This window comes from Limulus polyphemus, unplaced genomic scaffold, assembly GCF_000517525.1.
Source record: "Limulus polyphemus unplaced genomic scaffold, Limulus_polyphemus-2.1.2 Scaffold246, whole genome shotgun sequence".
Lineage (NCBI taxonomy): Eukaryota > Metazoa > Arthropoda > Merostomata > Xiphosura > Limulidae > Limulus > Limulus polyphemus.
The window spans coordinates 77311-96235 of NW_013665856.1; the positions used below are offsets into that span (position 1 = coordinate 77311).

Sequence of the window (18925 nt, forward strand, 5' to 3'; positions counted from 1 at the left end):
CCTGCTAACTCCGAGGTGTGTTCATTTTTCCATCCTATTCTATATCTCACTCCTGCTAACTCCGAGGTGTGCTCATTTTTCCATCCTATTCTATATCTCACTCCTGCTAACTCCGATTAATTTTCCAAACTTCTCACTTGCAGATTCTCTAATCTGTATAGTTGGATTTCCCTGATTGTAACGGAAGTCGTGAGAGAAATCAAAAGTTAATATGAAGAATTGAACTCATGACAGTATTCCGTGACGTTCTTGCAGAAGAACAAGAAGAGGTATACTTATAGTTTTTCTTCGCTTTTTATGTTATAAAAAAAACAAATCCATCACATATTCATAGGCTGTCAGAACTTACTGCTGACTGTAATCATGAACCGAATACGATCTGAGCTTCTTGAATTAATTCAAATTGCTTTGGTAGCTAATTGCCAACAACAGTGAATCTTTCCCATGTAATAATATCCTGGATTTCGTTTTTCTAAACAGCACTTCTTAGCTAACTGTGGATTGGGTTTATTTCTGATGTCGATAAAAATGTACCATATACTTGATAAGCCACAGGATGTATTGCTTACGTTGGTTGGAACTGCAATACGTATGCGGCCATAGTTTTCAATTCTAAGTTTCAAATATTGAGTAATGTGAATTTTCAGAAAAATTATCCGCTCAATACATTTTTTCTACACTCCCTATCTCAATATACTATACCTAGTTTTCAAATTTACTGTATTATATTCTACAATCCACTACTAATCTAGCACGATCTATGTAAAAAGTTAAATGATTAACCAATTTCTTATCACAGTAATAAACATGACAAAATATTCGCAGCTGCCTTTGCACTATGATTGTCGACACCACTAAGTACATAAATAACATAACATCTTAAGTAAACTACACATATGTTTAAGTTATACCCTTAAATATACTATATCTTTATTGAAAGTTTCGTTCAAACTTAACTTAGAAGCATATGTTGTAAGTTGTACAAAGTTGCATCTGTGATTGATTGAATGACTTCATGCAAAGGACAAAATATTGTAAGAAACATATAAGAAAAGATCTCCAAGCACTAGAGTATTCATTTAATATTTATCACAAATTATTAATCAATCTAACCTCACACATAATTAGTTGAATGTATGTTCTTATTGCATATAAGTGAGAAAAAAGAGAAGAGACGATTTTTACTCTTATTTCCTCAAGTTTGCTGAAGAAACAAACATAAAAAATAAAATATTTTATTATTTTTACTGTTGATCTGAATAAAGAAATATTATTCATAATTATTTACTCTTTGTGTATTATGGTGGTGTTTTTATTATTATTGGATAATATCCACTTTTTTCTATAGAATTTAGTGAATAGGTGGATTTAAAACAAAATCGTTAATTAGTTGATTCAGTGGATTCCTGAAAAACGATGCGATATTTAATAAATGTATTTTTACCTAAAAATATTCAAATTAAATTAATAAAGTAAAACAAATTGTCCATAAGTATATAAAAAACAAGGTGGATAACATACAGTTGAAGTTAAAGCTCCACTCCAAAATGTCCAATTAAATAATACATGTATACTTACGACGCGTTATCGAACAAGTGAAGGACGTGAAGGAAAATAGAGCAGGCAAGTTAACTTCCATGTTCTGATACATGCCTTTTAAATAATTTTATTATACCTTTAAAAAGATTAGACGTTATAACGTAGCATACTCTACTCATCAAGTGGTGGCTTTTAAATTTCAGTTCTTCCAGAATCTGATAAGAAGTTAATATGTTAATACTTTGTGTCTAGGTGTACACCTTAAGCATACGTTATTACTCATTTTACATTTACAACCTTGTCGTGTTCCAGAACACACAGCTAACGTTGCTAGCCCTGCCTTTGCGGAGATGATCCAGTCTCATGATGACATCTAGACCAGCTGGGAGGCTTATAGAGTTTTCAGACTTGCCGACTGTAAAACCCAGGATATCAGAATTGACTTCATTGGTATTGATGACTTGATCGGTTTCTCTTAATTTCCAACAGAAAAAAAAAAGAGATATTCAAAAAGTTGTTTTGTTTGCTCTTAACATACAGTTTTTAGATTTCACAAAATCATAAAAGTACATAGTATGTGAATTCAAATGGATATTAATGTTAAACGTTTACTTTTATACAATATCTGGGTGCGGATAGGCCAGAAAGGTATGAATTAGGAACAGATGTGTATATCAGTCCTCTAAATACAAGTAACATAATATTAAAGTTTACCTTGGCCCAGCTGGTATAAAAAAATGTCATTTTCATCCATCATTATGCTTATCAGACTTCACTAATATAACTATTTATAAACAGCCTAACTTAATTTGGACTTAACACTGAAAGATTTTCCGCCAGTATATGCCATTTTGGAAATTAAATAAATAAATTAAGAAGTGAAGTCACTTTAATAGTCAAGAAGCAATGAGTTTGTTTTTCTGTTGATAAGGTCAAAACCTGTTTATTTGTTTTGTTTTAGAGCAAAGCCACATTGTGTTATCTGCTGTGTCCACCGTAGGGAATCGAATACCGAATTTTAGCTTTGTAAGTCGGTGGACTCACCGCTGTCCCACCCGGGTACAATTATAAAGATGTGCAGTGGGCTACCTCTGCTCTGCCCACTACAAAGATATAAGATCTGAAGCTTTACTGTTGAGCCACCGAAGATCAAAAGAGATGATAAACGTAGCCAAGAAATCTTTTATTTTATAAGTGAAAATGTCTCCCCGAATTCTTCATTGGCTGGTTTAATAAACAGTTTAACATATCATGTATGATTTAATAAATATTACTTAACCTTTAGTCATGCAATACCAAAATAAAATGTCCAATTTAGCTTATGTTTTAAATATGAAATATGTGGAATTCCACGAAAAAAAAGGCTCTTGGAATTACTTTATAAAACCCAATAATAACAACAGAAGTCAAACAAACTGAAAGTATTTCTTTCACTAAAGTTTTTGAAAAGTTCAGTTCATGGTAACGATTTGTGGAAAGATCTTTGAAAGAATTGATGCAAAAGTTTTTACTGAGGTTAACTGCGCGTGATGTTCTAAGTTTTATGATGTCATTTTAACTACTTCTCCTTTGTCAATCGTTTTCAATTTGATGGACGTAATTACGTACTATTGTCCGGCATCGCAGTTTTCTTTGTAACAAGCTTTCGTAAAGGAAGGAAAAACTAATTTTAGACTGCACAAACTGTACGTATCAACTTTCAATGCCATCTTTAAGCAGACTACTTGCACAAAAGTCCATTGGAGCTGCGTCGAGTCTGATTACGTTCTTCTATAATCTTTCTCATGAAAACAGCCGCTGATTGTGATTAAATTTTTGTTTATTAATTTGCTAAAGGAACCAGGAGAAATACACAGTTTTGTCACAATTTCTTCTTGGATCAGGGGATTTCTTTTCGTAACCTTCACATTCTGAGTGAGAACATTGCTCCGGATTGGAGCGTGTTTTCGGTGTTCACTGTTGTCCTAAGTGCTTTGTCCGAATGTTTGCTTCCGGGGGTAATATTGAAAGTCCCCTCCCTGAAGAAGTTGGAGTTACGGCAACCTCTTACAAACACATACTTCTCAACTCCCCCAATGCAGCTCCAATGGACTTTTATACCTTAAACGGTGCCTTGGAAGCCGAAGTTCACGTACATTGGAGTTTCTGTGGAAAGTTTGTCAAGATGTGTGATCTTAAAATTGATCGCGCCATACTTCACAAAAAAAACTTATCGCTATGGAAGCAGTAGAGTTGGTCAATAGTGCACTGCCAGACTATGTACGATGGACGATGGAAGAAGGAGTTCCAAGGACTGCACAAGACCTGGATCGTTAGTTTTATAAAGTGTGATGAACCTCAGTTTTACGTTAATAGTAGTTGTTACACGATATTGAAGTTACTATGTTATATAAGTATATAGTGGTGAACACTTATTAAAGTTTCTTGAAGTTGTAATACGTACTGCTAACATCGTTACCTTCCATATACACGCAGCCTAGTTAGAGCAAATAATAGCAGCACACTGTTTTGTTTTTTTTCGCTGTTTGGATGGAAATGTCAATATTAGAAGCTTAAACCAAATAGCAGTGTTGAGTGTTGTACACACTGTTTTGTTACTTCTTTAGAATTTGTCTTTTAAATAGTGATATAATACTTGGGTAAATAGTATTAAACAGTGTTATAATACTTGTCAGAGCGTAGAATGTAACAGTTAAACAGGTAAAAGTATTTATTCTTGGCTATCGTATAAAACAGAGAACGGATATTACAAACTGAGCCAGAATGAAATGTTATTGAAATTTTAAGAACGAGGAGGAGGAGAACAAGACTTATAGAATTAATTAAAATATAAAAGAATCTACATAATGGTTTTCTGAAGTTAGAGCATTTTTATGTTTGTTTTTAGATATAAGCGTGAAATGTCTTAAGATTTATAACTATTAACAGCCCAAAATAGAAAGTCACACAATTTGTTCACATAAAAATACATACAGTTTGAATAATGTCCTACTCTATCAAGGAGTTAAACTTACTCTGATCCGTCGTTCTGTGGTCTAAGGTAGTTTCCAAGTCGTTTGTAGTGTACTCCTACACCAGTCATTATGGCGCATGCTGAGGGGTAGTCAGATGTGTTCAAACCTTTTGGTAAGATCAGCTGAGTGTTAGTCTGCTCAGGAAATTTGAGAACGTTCTCTATTTGTTGTTCGGGAAAGGTGAAAGCTTCAAGTGCTATTACAGTAACAAGATACGAATTAACACCTAAATAATTCAATACATTACTTGCTCGACAAAGAGATATGCAGAATTAGAGGTAGATGTTGTGTATATTCATTATAGAGACACATGCAATTATTTTACGTATTAGTATCTTAAATCATAAAAAGGAAGAAATGCAAAATTAGAGGTGAATGTAGTGTATATTCATGAAAGAAACAGTCGTGATTATTTTACGTGTTCCTTAAATTACAAATAAACGATATCACGGTCATTGCTTTATAAATTATAAATATGCTAATTTTTTGTTGAATTTACATGTCTTCAACTAGTGTCACGGGGTGGCCCTGTGGTGGAGCTCTGGATTTCGGATTTGACCAAAGGGCTCGAATTTGTGCAATACCGTAAAATACCCCGCCCTACTTAAGTTGTGGATGCGTTATAAAAGTGACAGTCAATCCATTAACGTGGATGGTGGGTGGTTTAGTGCTACTGACTAGCACAAAATTAGATACTGCAACTTTGCCATACATACAGTCTTGAACTATCGCACTGCATCAGTTAGTTTTGTATAATCTTGACAATAATCTTGTATATCACTTTATATCTCTATTTAGTAAAAACCCTCATCTAAACTAGGAGCGTTAACCTAAATCACCAGCGACGCGAATCAACTCTGCGATTCCAGATAAAGTTATCAGCATTACTGATACGACAACAATCACTAAGTATGTGGGCTTATTCACAGCTTTCTTTGTTAGTCCCCTTTAAAGCCTGAAACAGCCAATCCAGTACATAAGCATTAAAACAAAAACACGTTCAAATTTAGCAACATTAAGATATCTGACGTCATTCAATACTTTGGTATGGTTACTGGACATACACATTAAACCATTCTCTGATTACTTTCAATTGTATTTGTTTGTTCTATAAATTATGTTTCAATATCTTATTTATTCGTTTTTCTTTGTCTTATTATAAAACTTACGTCATTTCTCTTCACCCCCTGGTGGTTCAGGGATAAGATTGAGGATTAATAACACGGATTGAGGATTGAGGAGTAGTACAAAATGCTCATTGTGTAGCTTTATACTTCACGATAAACAGACAAACGTATTTTTTCTTATGTTTCAAAACATTTTATTTCATTTTGTAAGCCCCCCAGCGGCACAGCGGTATGTCTGCGGACTTACAATGCTAGAAACCGGGTTTCGATACCCGTGGTGAGCAGAGTACAGATAGCCCATTGTGTAGCTTTGTGCTTAACTTCAAACAAAACAAATCATTTTATAATTATATTGTATATAGTTTCTACTTATTCTAAGACTTTGCGATTCCACACATTTTTGCTACGAAACACATTCAATTGTTATATTATATTATTTCTTTGAGGATTTGTTTAGTGACCTGAGCAGCACTTTTTCACATTATTTCAGTAACATTTTAAAATTTAGTACATTCATACAAGTGAAAGTGACATTACATCTGAAAGATAACGAATTATTACACAAAATTCCTTGTTATCTCCTCTTGATGTTCGCTGAGAGTGTAGTTTTAAAAGTATGTAATATAGTCACTTTGGTGTCGGGAAATGACAGTCTCATAGGATTTACAACTCTACATGATACTCCGAAATTACTGCGAAAATTCAGGAATGTGTGCCTATTGGGCTGAATTTTTGCTCAACACAACCGATTTTTATAAACTTGCTTCATAAATGAGCAAAGAATACACAAATCGTTGGGCAACCTCAACTAGTCTCTACTAGTCTAGGCTTTGATTAATTAAGCAGTATTTCATATCCCGTATCGACCCACTATCATTCTGTGAGTGTTTTCTCTGTGGCTACTTTGGTAATTTTAGGGCTGGTTTGCTTGATGGTGAGGGCGCTCAACTCGTAATCTGCGGATCGTAGGTTCGAATCCCGTCAACGAACATGCTCCCCCTTTCAGCTGTAGGAACATTATAAGGTAACAATCAATCCACTTTCGTTAGTAAAGAGTAGCTCAAGAGGTGACAGTGGGTGATGTTGACTAACTGCCTTCCTTCTAGTCTATCACTTCAAAATTAAGCATGGCTAGCACAAACATCCCTCGAGCAGCTTTGGGCGAAATTCTAAGAAAACGAACAAACACTTGGTATTATAATTCAAGTTATCAATGATTGAGGTACCCTCAACAATCACCTAGAGACAAGTTTTTCGACAATAGCAGATATAATCAGTTTTGTAGATCGATAGCCGAAAACCTTTCTTTAACGTTCTTGCTACTAGTTATAGAGAATTATTTTGAGACTTATTTTTAACTCTCGAAAGAATCACTTTTGTTCACTAACTCAGTTTCAAAAGTGAAGAGCAAGTAATTGTCCTGTGGATCTTTACAGTAGGGATAGCCTTATTGCAATGAAACGGGTCGATGACGCATCTATCAGATCAAAATCATATCATTACACGTGCGATGACGGTGTGCATTTATTTTTACTCACCAATATTGCCTTGCTAGATTAGCAGAGAAGAAGCAAGCAACTCTAATACCAACTCATTCCACAAGGGAAATCCCCGAAACCACTATAAAGAGAAATGGACCGAAACCAAAACAAATATTTTAACTTTGTTCTCACCAGAAATTAGAAAAACAGTTTAATTATTAATATTTTTTACTTGTTAAACATCTTCAAGAGTTACAGATTTTACTCTTAATTTTGATTTACAATACTCTCATCTAATCTCCACCCAAAATTCTACATAAGATAAGGAAATCGGGATAATTTCTAAACTACTTTATATGTCATACTCAGGGTTTTTTTCCTTCCAATTCTTTATCAGTGATTTTCAGACCACCGATTTATTGATTATATTGAAAGGGTTTTCTTTGGTAACTTCAAGCTAGCTCTTTTAGCTAGAGTACAAAAAAAAACTGTCTTACCAACAAATTTTTTGATAACTGAAGTTCTGGAGCCCGGTGAAAGTTGACAGCTTAGCAATATACCTAACTTATCCACTTCTGACATAATATTGCTTGCCGAAGTAACCCGGTCGTGCTGTGAGAAAGAAAAAGAACGTATAACAATTATACAACAGCACAGGTTCAACAAAGAATATGAAGATATAATATTTATTCATTACACAAAATCTCATTTTTAACCTTTATAGTAAACTAGCATAAAATATCTGTGCTCTGCTGAGGAGGTTGATCCCCCCATTACATCCTAAGAGGTTTCTGTGTATCGACGTCTTGGATTCGTTACAGTTTATACAAAAGTAGAAGAATCACTGGCATACTTTTGTATGTACCCATAAGTTGTATAGTATCATGAACACATAAAAACGAAGTTGGCAAGGACCGGATGTTGGACACGCCCCCTTGTGAGGTTGTAAGAAAAATTTTTATTACATCATGCTCATTCCTACCTTGTTTCCTCACTTTTGGTGCACCCATTCCTACACTTTCAGTTTTTTAAAAAAACATTTTTTCAACTCGTTCATGCACTTTTTTTCATACATGATCTTATGCATCATTCATTCATTTGTGTTGATATTCTGTACGTATATTATCAGTGTTGGTGTGCACCATGATATTATGGTATGTGCAAATAATGGTGTATGTGTGTGTGCTGTACATGTTATGGCACACATTATATAGTGTGCAATGTTATTTGGGTGATGTAGTGCGAGTTGTGGTTGTGTGCATATACTAAGGGTTAATAAATTAGCTAATTAATTTAATTTCCTGCTTCATCTAATATAGGCAATAACTAGAATTTCTTGTAGGTAATGCATGTTAACATTTATGAAATAAACAGATTTAAGCTGGACTTTGTCCGTGTTTGTTTACATGTAAGTATACTGATAATTATTACAACACTGTATTTATCAATGTAATTATCAATCTGTTTTTTACTCCGGCATTAGTTAATTCAGGGAAATGGATTTGAAGTCTTGTAAACCAATAATTATACCTTGACAGGAATATCTTTCATCCCTTTTTTGTATAGTGGCGGTACTCAACAGTTGGCTCCCACACCGATTCAGTATACAGAGTAAGCGAGCAGACATATGTATTTTAAAATGGCGTCCCTGTTCAAGTTATTACTTGGTGTACGTCAAACAGTTCTTCTTTTTTATATTATGTAGTATAGAAATATGCTAGAATTAGCACGTGGTCCCTGTGCTATTTGGGTGCACTTATAAATATGGTAAGTATGTTTGTTACACAGCTAGAAGCGTTCAATAATGTCAGTCAGTCAGCGAGACTGAAAAATTTGTGGTTTTGTAAATTTTTTGTATCTGCTCTGTTGACTTTCTCAAGTGGTTGTGTAACTTATAATTTTGTATGTAGTTTGTTTATCACCTAAGAGTGTTTCTCAACTACTTTTGAAGACTAATTATTTGGTTGTTAAAAATGTGTACGAGTAAATAGTTTGTATTTCATGCATTATGTATCCGTACTTATGATAGGAAAATGTTCTTATACGACATTAAAAACGGCGCTAAGGGCTCAATAAGTTCTAAGAAGTTAAACATAGGCGTAGAAACCACTTTTACGTATTTGACTTGTATAGCAACTGTAAATTATATTATCATATTATCTGCATATATAGCCAAGCACCCCATTTCCAACTCTTTCCTAACCCATTGTTAAACGTGGGCTTAAACTCCATGAGATAATATGTTCGTTTCGCACCTAAAACTTTAGAAAAGCAATAAATAATTCATAGGCAATAACTGCCTTGTACTTACATTGTACAACCTAACTTTATAAATAATTGTTGAGTCACTACATTAGTTACAGTCATATTATGACATCAATTGTGTAGTTGAAATACATTACATGTGGTAAATCCTTCCATGCAAGATCGTGCTTCTCATTAACTAAGTTATCGTAAGTTGATATAACATTGTCGATGACGAGTTCCAACAACCCCTTGATGTCATTCGTTTTCTCATTTAGATTACGTTCAAGTTCCTCACGGAGTTTCTTTCCGATAGATATGATAGCAGCTACATCTCCACCAAATATGTCCTGTTCTAGGGTCCTTTCGTTGAGACTTTTACTTATATCCAGAATATTCCATCCACTTTTTATCTGGAAATTAATGAATCCAAACGATCATAGACATCTAGATCTGTTGTTAACACTGAACATTTCTCATAAATTAAAATAATTTTTTTTTCCTCTTTTGATGATGATTCAGAACTACTCGCTCATTAATTATGCAAACATTGAGCTTCATAAAAGGTGATTCAAGACTATTCTACATTTACTATAAACTATAAACAAAATTCGTTTAACACATAATGAACTTGATGATTGAAACTACTTATACGCTCAGCACAAAATCCAAAGAAACATAAACATTTTTACAGATACTCCCTAACAAAGACTCAGAACTAGTCTCCCATTCACTAAAGGCAAACTGAACCCATTTTCCTCTCACCATGGATACACTGAACTTGGTATGTAATGAGGCTAAGCTGGTCTCTCACATACTTAGTGCAATACACGTTGAATCAGTTCTAATTTTCCATTCACTAACGATATTTTGAAATTTGGTTCACTACATCTCAAGATTAATAACTCACACGCAACGGTTATGCTGAGCTCTGGAAAAGATGATTTAGAAATAGTTTCTATTTCCTCACCGACAGTCTGTTCTTACTTTGGTTAAGACTTAGTCTCACAAATATCGTGAACAAAACATTCACATTCTGGTGTACATACACCAGATCTTCAAATCTTTAATAAAATAATTAAAATTTATCCGCAATTTATTAATTGTTGAAAAAATAGTTGATAGAATGTTTTAGATATATTAGAATGAAATATTAGAAACAAACAAATACATATGAAAATTATAGATAAATGAATATATATTATGTTTTTGTCACTTATATTAATATAAACTTGTATTGGACGTACTTTAAAATTTCACCATAGATTTGGAATATTGCAATTTACTTTCACAAAATTTAAGCTTTAAAACATTAACAAGGAAAAAAAAAAGCCAAAACTTTCCCATGCTGTTTTGACTTATGATAACTTGTATCATCGTTGACTTAGAGGTTAACAAACGGTAACAATACAAATACCTCGAGCCTCTTATCTGAATACATTGAAGTTTATGCGCACAAACATAGAGGCAAAACAAATTATTTTTCTGATTCATGTAGTTCAGAGAGAAAGCTGATAATTCATAAGTCAAGCCGACAAGTCACAGACACATGTCTTATGTTCATGGAGAGAAATATTAAAAAACACAAACCTGTTCGTCTAAAATAATCAACCACTGATGTTTACAATTCGAGTAAGTTGGAACAGGTGTTACAAACTTCATGTTTTCACACCGCCATGTGGCCTTCCCTATAAGAACAATTAAAATGCTTATGGAATAGCGTTATTTTGTATTTTATTTTTATACTCATTCTTATTGGTTCCATTCATGCATTTAAGCTATTCCAAACATGAGCATATCTTTCATAGAACACGTGGAAGATAATTGATTTAAACATCATCAATAAAAGGCAATTAATAGTCACCTCGTATTATTAAATATATTTCTAACTTATTCAGCAAACAAGAGTAAGGCCAAAGAACATGAAAACTGAAACCAATTTCGTATTAAAAACTAAAAAGGCAATCAGAGAGTAACATCCCTGAACCGCAATGTTTTTTGTTTTTTTTTACCTTTAGAGGAACGAATCTAGAATATATACAAAATAATTCGCTTTTCTCTAAAATTTATCGCTAGATGCCAAGACCCTCTTTCTATTCGAATATATTTTCAAGTTTTGACTATTTTTTTCGAAATACAAGTTTGCTATCATTTAAACTTTAAACTTTGACCTAAATTCACCATCATTTTTAGTCGGTTAGTCATTGTGAGACACATTTTTACCAAATTTCAACAAAATCAGATAAAACTCTGGTTATGGTTGAGCTTGGTGTGACCTTAACGTTTGACCTAAATTTAACAATAGTTAATCAATTGATCTTTGGGAGACACTTTACTTTTGTATTAAATTTAATGAAAATTATATTAAAACATTTTGAGTTATATTATTAACACGCATAAATTGGTTCTGTGTACGTCCAAACATTTTAATGGCTTATTTTCTTGTTATCTGTAGAATATGATATAAAAATTCACCTATCAAGTATATTCTAAATGGCTCATAAATATATTAAAATGGTTGTACTGTTTAAAACTGAAATCTCCCAGTCACATGTTTTTAAGAATGATCACTCCAGTGATTTTCTTAACCAACAGTTGATGAACATATAGACTGTTGTTTACTATTGATAATATGGTCCAAAAGCATATTTCCCTAAGAATTCAATACCGGTACCAAAAGCTCTAAGTAAATACCAGTTTAAAGAAAATGTTAAATCTATTATTTTCATTTAAATATATAGACAGTTGTATGAAGGACATCTCTCCATATACATTTAAACATAAACACGTTCCTCAGAACACAGCTCACTAATACATTAATATTTAAAGTACCAATCGAATTTCCTGGACAGGGACATGAGCATTCTGAACCATTAAGGATGTTAGGCCATTGAATTCCTCGATCTTCTCGACCTGGACAATAATTTAAAGAGTGAGTAATTTTGGAACTTCGGTTGAAATGGTCCATAGCATTACTTTCTCGGGTGGTAGTGTGTTGGTTACACGGGCTTGACACCGGACTGCATATCATATTATCAGCAGGAGTGCTTATGCCTTGGGATGACGATTCAGTATAAACAGGAAATATATCTTTCTCTGTACTAGTGGGATAAGTGAATGGCTCCGTGGATGGGTTATGTGCCATCGTACTGGTTATACTACTCATGTGTTTGGGGGATGACGTTGTCACACTGATGGTTTTTTGGGGAGGAAAATCTGTAGATGGGTAGGACATCATTGTAGTTACTGATGTAGAATCAGTGGAAGACAAAATTTTATCTGTCGTGGCTGACGTAATGGACTCCTGGCTGTAATAAACAGTGGATTAAATCAATAGGAAGGATTTACATGAATTCATCTTAATCAATCTATCTATCACTCTGTCTATTACAGCGCAATAATTATAACTCAACATCAAAAATCAATTAAACTTGGATGTTACAAAATTTCTTCTTGTGGAGCAAATTGGTTATGTATTGATTTATAGTAAACTTCTTAAAATTAATTATACTCAGACATAGCTAATAACATTTGCAGTTAGGGAAGTAGCAAAAAATACCGAATGCGTCGCCCTATCTGCGTAATGAACTAAGTTGTAAACAGAATAGTATGTTAGTGCTCAGCAATGGGTTTCATTATGAGCATTAAATATCTTTATTTTCTAATACAGCATCTCCAGTACTAGTCGTAAAGCCGAGGACAGTCTTCTCTTAGTGTATAATCAATTGTAAGAGTATCAGAATAATGCCCCCCCCCCCAGTGGCACAGCGGTATGTTTGCGGACTTACAACGCTAGAAACCGGGTTTCGATATCCTTGGTGGGTAGAGCACAGACAGCCCTTTGTGTAGCTTTGTGATTAACTACAAACAAACAATCAGAATAATGAGGCAGTAAATTTTATTTCAAGAATATATGTCTATTTGTTTATAGTTAAGAACAAAGCTACACATTGGGCTATCTGTGCTGTCTCCACTACGTATATTGAAACCCGCTTTCTGGTGTTATAATTCCAGGGGTAAAAAAAAAAACATCTAATGGCCAGACATCGCTACCAGTTTGCTGATTGGTTCTTTTTACTTTTGAGCACTTAATAGCCAAAATTAATTAATCACCAAATTAATTCAAAATAACAATAAAAGAATAAAATACGTCTGATTTAATAAACTGTAAAAACTTTGATAAAATACTTAAATAAAAAATTGGTTGTTAGAGGGTTTTGTTTTTGGGAAAAATGATCAAATAGGTTATTTAGCACAGTATAACGATTCCTATGAAAACAATATTTCCTTTCAGCTTCATAAAAGCAAAAAAGAAACTTCATTTTACCTGGAAGTCTCCATATCGCTAAATCTACTAGTTGTACTTGGTCGGTCAGGAGACATCATTTCGCAAATATAACTGTAGGCTGAAGATTCGGTTGTATATCCATAAATTACTTCTTGACTGGAATTCTGGCTGATAATCATGTACAAGTACATACAGCCCTGATATGGTTCTATTTTTGACTGTGCTTCCAGAGAAGAAAATCCGTCATTTATCCAATCTGAAACATCGATATTATCAATCCAGAGGAACTTAGTCGAAGAAGAGTCATTTTCACGGTGAGGACATTTAGAACCACTTGTCCAGATGGTCGCTAAAATGGTGAAGATTAACAGTAAAAAAAGTAGGACCAATTAGCGTCAAAGTATTATGCCATTTTTTCATTGTGAAATCATCCTAAATCGAAAAGATCATGGAAAGTTAGAGACACACACATAAAGGGTAGTAAAACATTAACTTATAATTTTTTCTTTCAAAAAACAAAATTAAAATTTACTGGTAGAAATAGCGATTCTTTTGTATGACGTAACTCTGAAAACACTATAAAAATAAAACAAGTTGAATTAACGTATAATGCTCACATTTGCCATAGAAGAGTAGCTTATTAAATTTAATTTTCAATGATTTTTTTTATTATACAGATGCATTTTTAAACGTAGAATTAATGTAATTAAACGAAAAAATTCTTTGCTAAGCCTAACGGTCTACCATCAATAAGTCTACTTTTCACAATGTCTTTGTTAGTTTTTGGATATTTTCACAACATCCAAGTGTTTTAAGTATTTTCTAATTGTATCTAGGTGTTTTACATATACACAGTTTTCTGTAGTGATAGTAACAAAACTGTATCTTTTTTGCATAACTGGTTTATGCTAAACTTGTGTTAAATAATTGGCTCTCGAAGAAAAATACTAAAATTCTTAAAATTGATAAAAAATTAACATTTTTTATATATTTACTCATCGGTTTTAAATTTTACGTCACATTGAATAAAACCCATAACAGGGGTTGACGAATGATTAAATAAATTATAAGGCCCCTATACCACATCAACACTTGTTCTTATGGTCAGCATACGTCTTCTGTGTTGTTAAGTATTGAAAACCCTGGTATAAATAAAAGTTTTAAGAGCGAATGAAGAATTGGAAAAAAAAATTTTTGTTTTGTTTTTAGTATAGAAATTTTACCATATAATGTAATGAAAATATCTAGAACAGCTCCGGTAAAGTAGACATCTTAAAATTATGAAAATTAAAACGTTAATTTGATATTCATATTATTCGAATCAAGTGTATAAATAAAAGTTTTAAAAGTGAAAAGTTGAAAAAACAACACTTTTATTGTTATTATTTTAATATAAAAATTCTACCATATAATGCAATGAAAATATTTACAGCAGCTTCGGTAAAGTAGTCCTCTTAAAATTATGAAAATTGAAATATTAATTTGATATTCATATTATTCGAATCAAGTGTTAATTGATTTTATTTTTGTTAAACAGTTACATTGTTTTCATAACTTTCTGTCTCCATTAATATTAAACTTATTAACAGAAGACTAAATGACCTGGAAATAAAAACGCAAATAGAATCCTGGGGGATCGATAAAGCTAATACTGAAGACGCTCATCTGACTCGAATACACTATATTTATGGCGAACGATATGTTTTAATTCCCTTCACTTCCTTGAGTATCAACATATCCCTTGCTGTACATTGCGCACTTTTTATTATAAACCAACTTCATATAAATATTATATTATCTTTAGTTTTATTATTAGTTATTTGCTAACAACTTACGTTGAATTATATATTTAGGTTAATTAAGTTTTTGCAGTGACGTCACATTCGTTTTGTGGTATCATATGTGCTTTTTATATCTGGATCATCGCTGATATAGGTTTACGTTTGTAATTAACCTTGTATATTTACTTAAAACTCATTTACTGGTCCTAGCGTTAAAACTAGTTAAATTTGTACTTCCTCTTTTTTTAAAGCCGTAACTATAGCAGATGTCCCAGGGAAACTTTTAATAGTTATTGCTTTTTATTGAGATTTTTTACTACGTTAAGTTCACTCAGTATAGATACACAGAGTTTCTGTCAAAGAAAAAACGTTTTGGACATATTCGATGAAACTTCTGTTGACAGTTATTTACAATTAACTTCTGTAAAATTAAGCAGGTTTCCCGCTCTGCAAAAACAGTAAAAGCATCTAAACACTAAAGTAATAAAGCAGGCATTTAGTGTTACACTTACTGATTCTTTCACTTGTCACCTAATATGTGAGTATATTCAGCATTTAAATTTCCAGTTAGTCAAATGCCATATTTACAAGCGCCTTACTTACATAGCCTATGGATAATTTCTTACTCTATAACTGCTTCATTCCATTTTTCATATACGAGATAATATTATAAGATTATGTGGCCACAACAGTCAGACAAATTCGTGACATTTTAAAGTTACTTATCAATTACTGATATTAGAGATTAGTACAGTATCTTTTGAAATTTTTCATACAAAACAGTTTACAAAATAACAACATTCTACATATTACACAACTCCAACCCCTCCTTAAATTGGGCCTACTGAGACTGGTAGTACATGATTTCGACAGATTTTAGATATTTGCCTCAAAAATAAAAACTTTATAAGTTTTTAAAATGAAATATAGGCCTATAACAATACAAATAATGTAATATTGCTCATCGTCTCATCCTAAACGACAAGCTTAAAGGTAAAAGTATTTTAGAGCAGATGTAAAGTGCACAACATTACATCGGTAGTAAGATTCAAAGGTTTATAATGCTAGAATTAGGGGATCGATCGCCGCAACGGATACAACGCAGATCGTCCACTGTAGAGTTATGTGATAAAACAAACAAAGAAGAGTAAGGTTACAACCTCGATTAACAACACACACAAGGGTGAGGATATACTATTTCATATTCTAAGCTCTTCTTTTATTTAAAACAAGCAGTATTATTGACCTGTATGATGACATTGTGGTAACAACAGTGGAAATTCGAAGTTTTAAAGATTTGTTTTTTCAAACAACTCCAGGTACGCCCATATATATATAAATTTCATATAGTAAGGCATGACTACTGCTGAAACTTTTTCAGCGATATTATATAGGCTTAGTGTCAACCGACTGAGATGTTAATTGATTAATACATTGATATATAAGTACAAGATAAGAAAAGCATCAGCGTGAAGTAACATATATATATATATATCCTATGGTTATGTACTGTCAACAGATAGATGTTAACGTACGTGCACGGATTGGAGTTTAAGTGCGCATCTGATTTTTTTGTACAAAAGACTCGTACATTTTACCAGAAGCTTACCATATTTCGTGTACATACTTGCAGTAAATTCGGAATTATAGCCAAATTTCCTTCTGCAATCCAGAATTAGTCCAATGAACCAACCCCACGCAAGTTCGGTTAATGTACATGTTTTGTCAGTAGAGATTAATTTGTGATACTAAATGAATATGACTCTCTTATGTTTGCTGGTTGCACTCTAAAAGTTCTCACAAAATAATTAGTTTATGATCCTATGAACGTTTTATAAAAATCGGATTGTTTAAGAAAATATGAAACCCCGATTTAATTTTCGTAACTTGAATACACTATTAGAATTCATGTGTAATTACAGAATCCTGGTGATCTAAAATGTTAAAAATATTTTTGTCTTTAACATTAGCCTATTTTAACCTTTACATGTTTTATTTTTCAAATTTCACTTGAAACATGCTCTCATATTTCTAAGTATTTAAAAACACCATTCTGTGGAACTATAATCTTTATATATATCGTTAATTCATATAACTTCACTTGTAATTCCTTTCTGACATTCGTTTGACATTTTGATGAAGGAGAATTGAAAATAGTACTACATATTTATGAAACTCGACAGTTATTTTACTTATAGTATTTTGGCTCTTGTGAATAAAGTTAAAATCATAAATAATATTCAACGTTAAAGTGGTACACAATTAAAAACATTTTATTTAGGCCTATCTATGGCCTTCGAAAGGTGTAACGTCGAAACATGTAGAGTCGTCAACTTTTTGAAGGCCATAGATAGGCCTAAATAAAATGTTTTTAATTGTGTACCAGTTTAACGTTGAATATTATTTATGATTTTAAGTTATTTTACTATTTAAAATAAAATGTCTTAACATACTTGTTTTATCTGTCAATTTTCTGACAAAGTCATTAATTAATTGTCCTTCTTCTTTCGTCTCCAACTGTACTAGATGCACACCATCAGTGTAGAAGGGAAGACCTTGTCTACACTCTTTTAAAGCAGATTTCCAGTCCTTGTGTTCAAGAAAGAAAACGTAGCAGGACTGACCATTGCACATATGAAAATCACTGGTATTCGCTTGGCTACAACAGTTGTTGAACTCTTTTATACAGTCATTCACTGATAGAAAGGGAACAAAATCAACACATTAGTTATCTATTTAATAATAAATTAACATTTCATTTTTAAAATATTTCAGCCTAAGATCAAAAGGACAAGATTCAATATAAAAAGGTTTAATACTATTTGATATGGATGATATAAGTAAATCATATTCCATTTCTTTCTCAAATATGCTAACAAGCCCATCAGTGGCTCTACGGTAAGTCTTCAAGTTTACGACGCTAAAATTCGGGTTTTGATACCCGTGGTGTGCGAAGCACACATAGCTCATTATGTAGCTTTTTGCTTAACAACAACCAGTCAACAAACTATTAACTGAAAATATGAAAAAGAACAGAAAGAATATCTACCAAGCCTATCTAAGTGAAATCATTCTCAGGTTTGAATATTTTATATACCATATTTCTGTCGATCCTTACAGTTAAAGTTGTTTTTAACTGAAATTTCTATAGGTCACATGGGAAATTACAATGAAATCCTCAAGGTGTGCTTACATAAAAAAATTGACCATCAGGTTATTCCTGAAATTTTTTACTCACTCCCGTATCTGATGTCAGATTCCTTCGATTCATGGCTGGCAAGTAGGGCACACTAAAATTTAGGAAATGATTGTGTTTTCAGAACTTGTTGTAGGCTGTCATTTGCGTTTTATTCTGTGGTGGAATCAGTAAATATGTTATGTGTACTCTGTGGTGGAATCAATAAATCTGTGGTGTGTACTTTGTGGTGGAATCAATAAATCTGTGGTATGT

At 32.7% G+C, this 18925-nt stretch overlaps 1 protein-coding gene across 1 annotated transcript in view; it reads right to left on the reverse strand.

Moving 5' to 3' along the window:
• Nucleotides 1–18312, reverse strand: part of LOC111085126 (adhesion G protein-coupled receptor L2-like) — a 48965-nt gene extending 30653 nt beyond the window's left edge. The window contains exons 1-8 of the mRNA XM_022382389.1: nt 17928–18312; nt 13733–14042; nt 12238–12713; nt 10996–11093; nt 9564–9818; nt 7659–7773; nt 4554–4749; nt 1837–2013 (exon numbers count right to left, since the gene is read on the reverse strand). Coding sequence (XP_022238097.1) covers nt 1837–2013; nt 4554–4749; nt 7659–7773; nt 9564–9818; nt 10996–11093; nt 12238–12713; nt 13733–14042; nt 17928–18108 — 1808 coding nt within the window. The 5' untranslated portion in view covers nt 18109–18312. The remainder of the gene's footprint in view (nt 1–1836; nt 2014–4553; nt 4750–7658; nt 7774–9563; nt 9819–10995; nt 11094–12237; nt 12714–13732; nt 14043–17927) is intronic.
• Nucleotides 18313–18925: the final 613 nt, after the last annotated feature.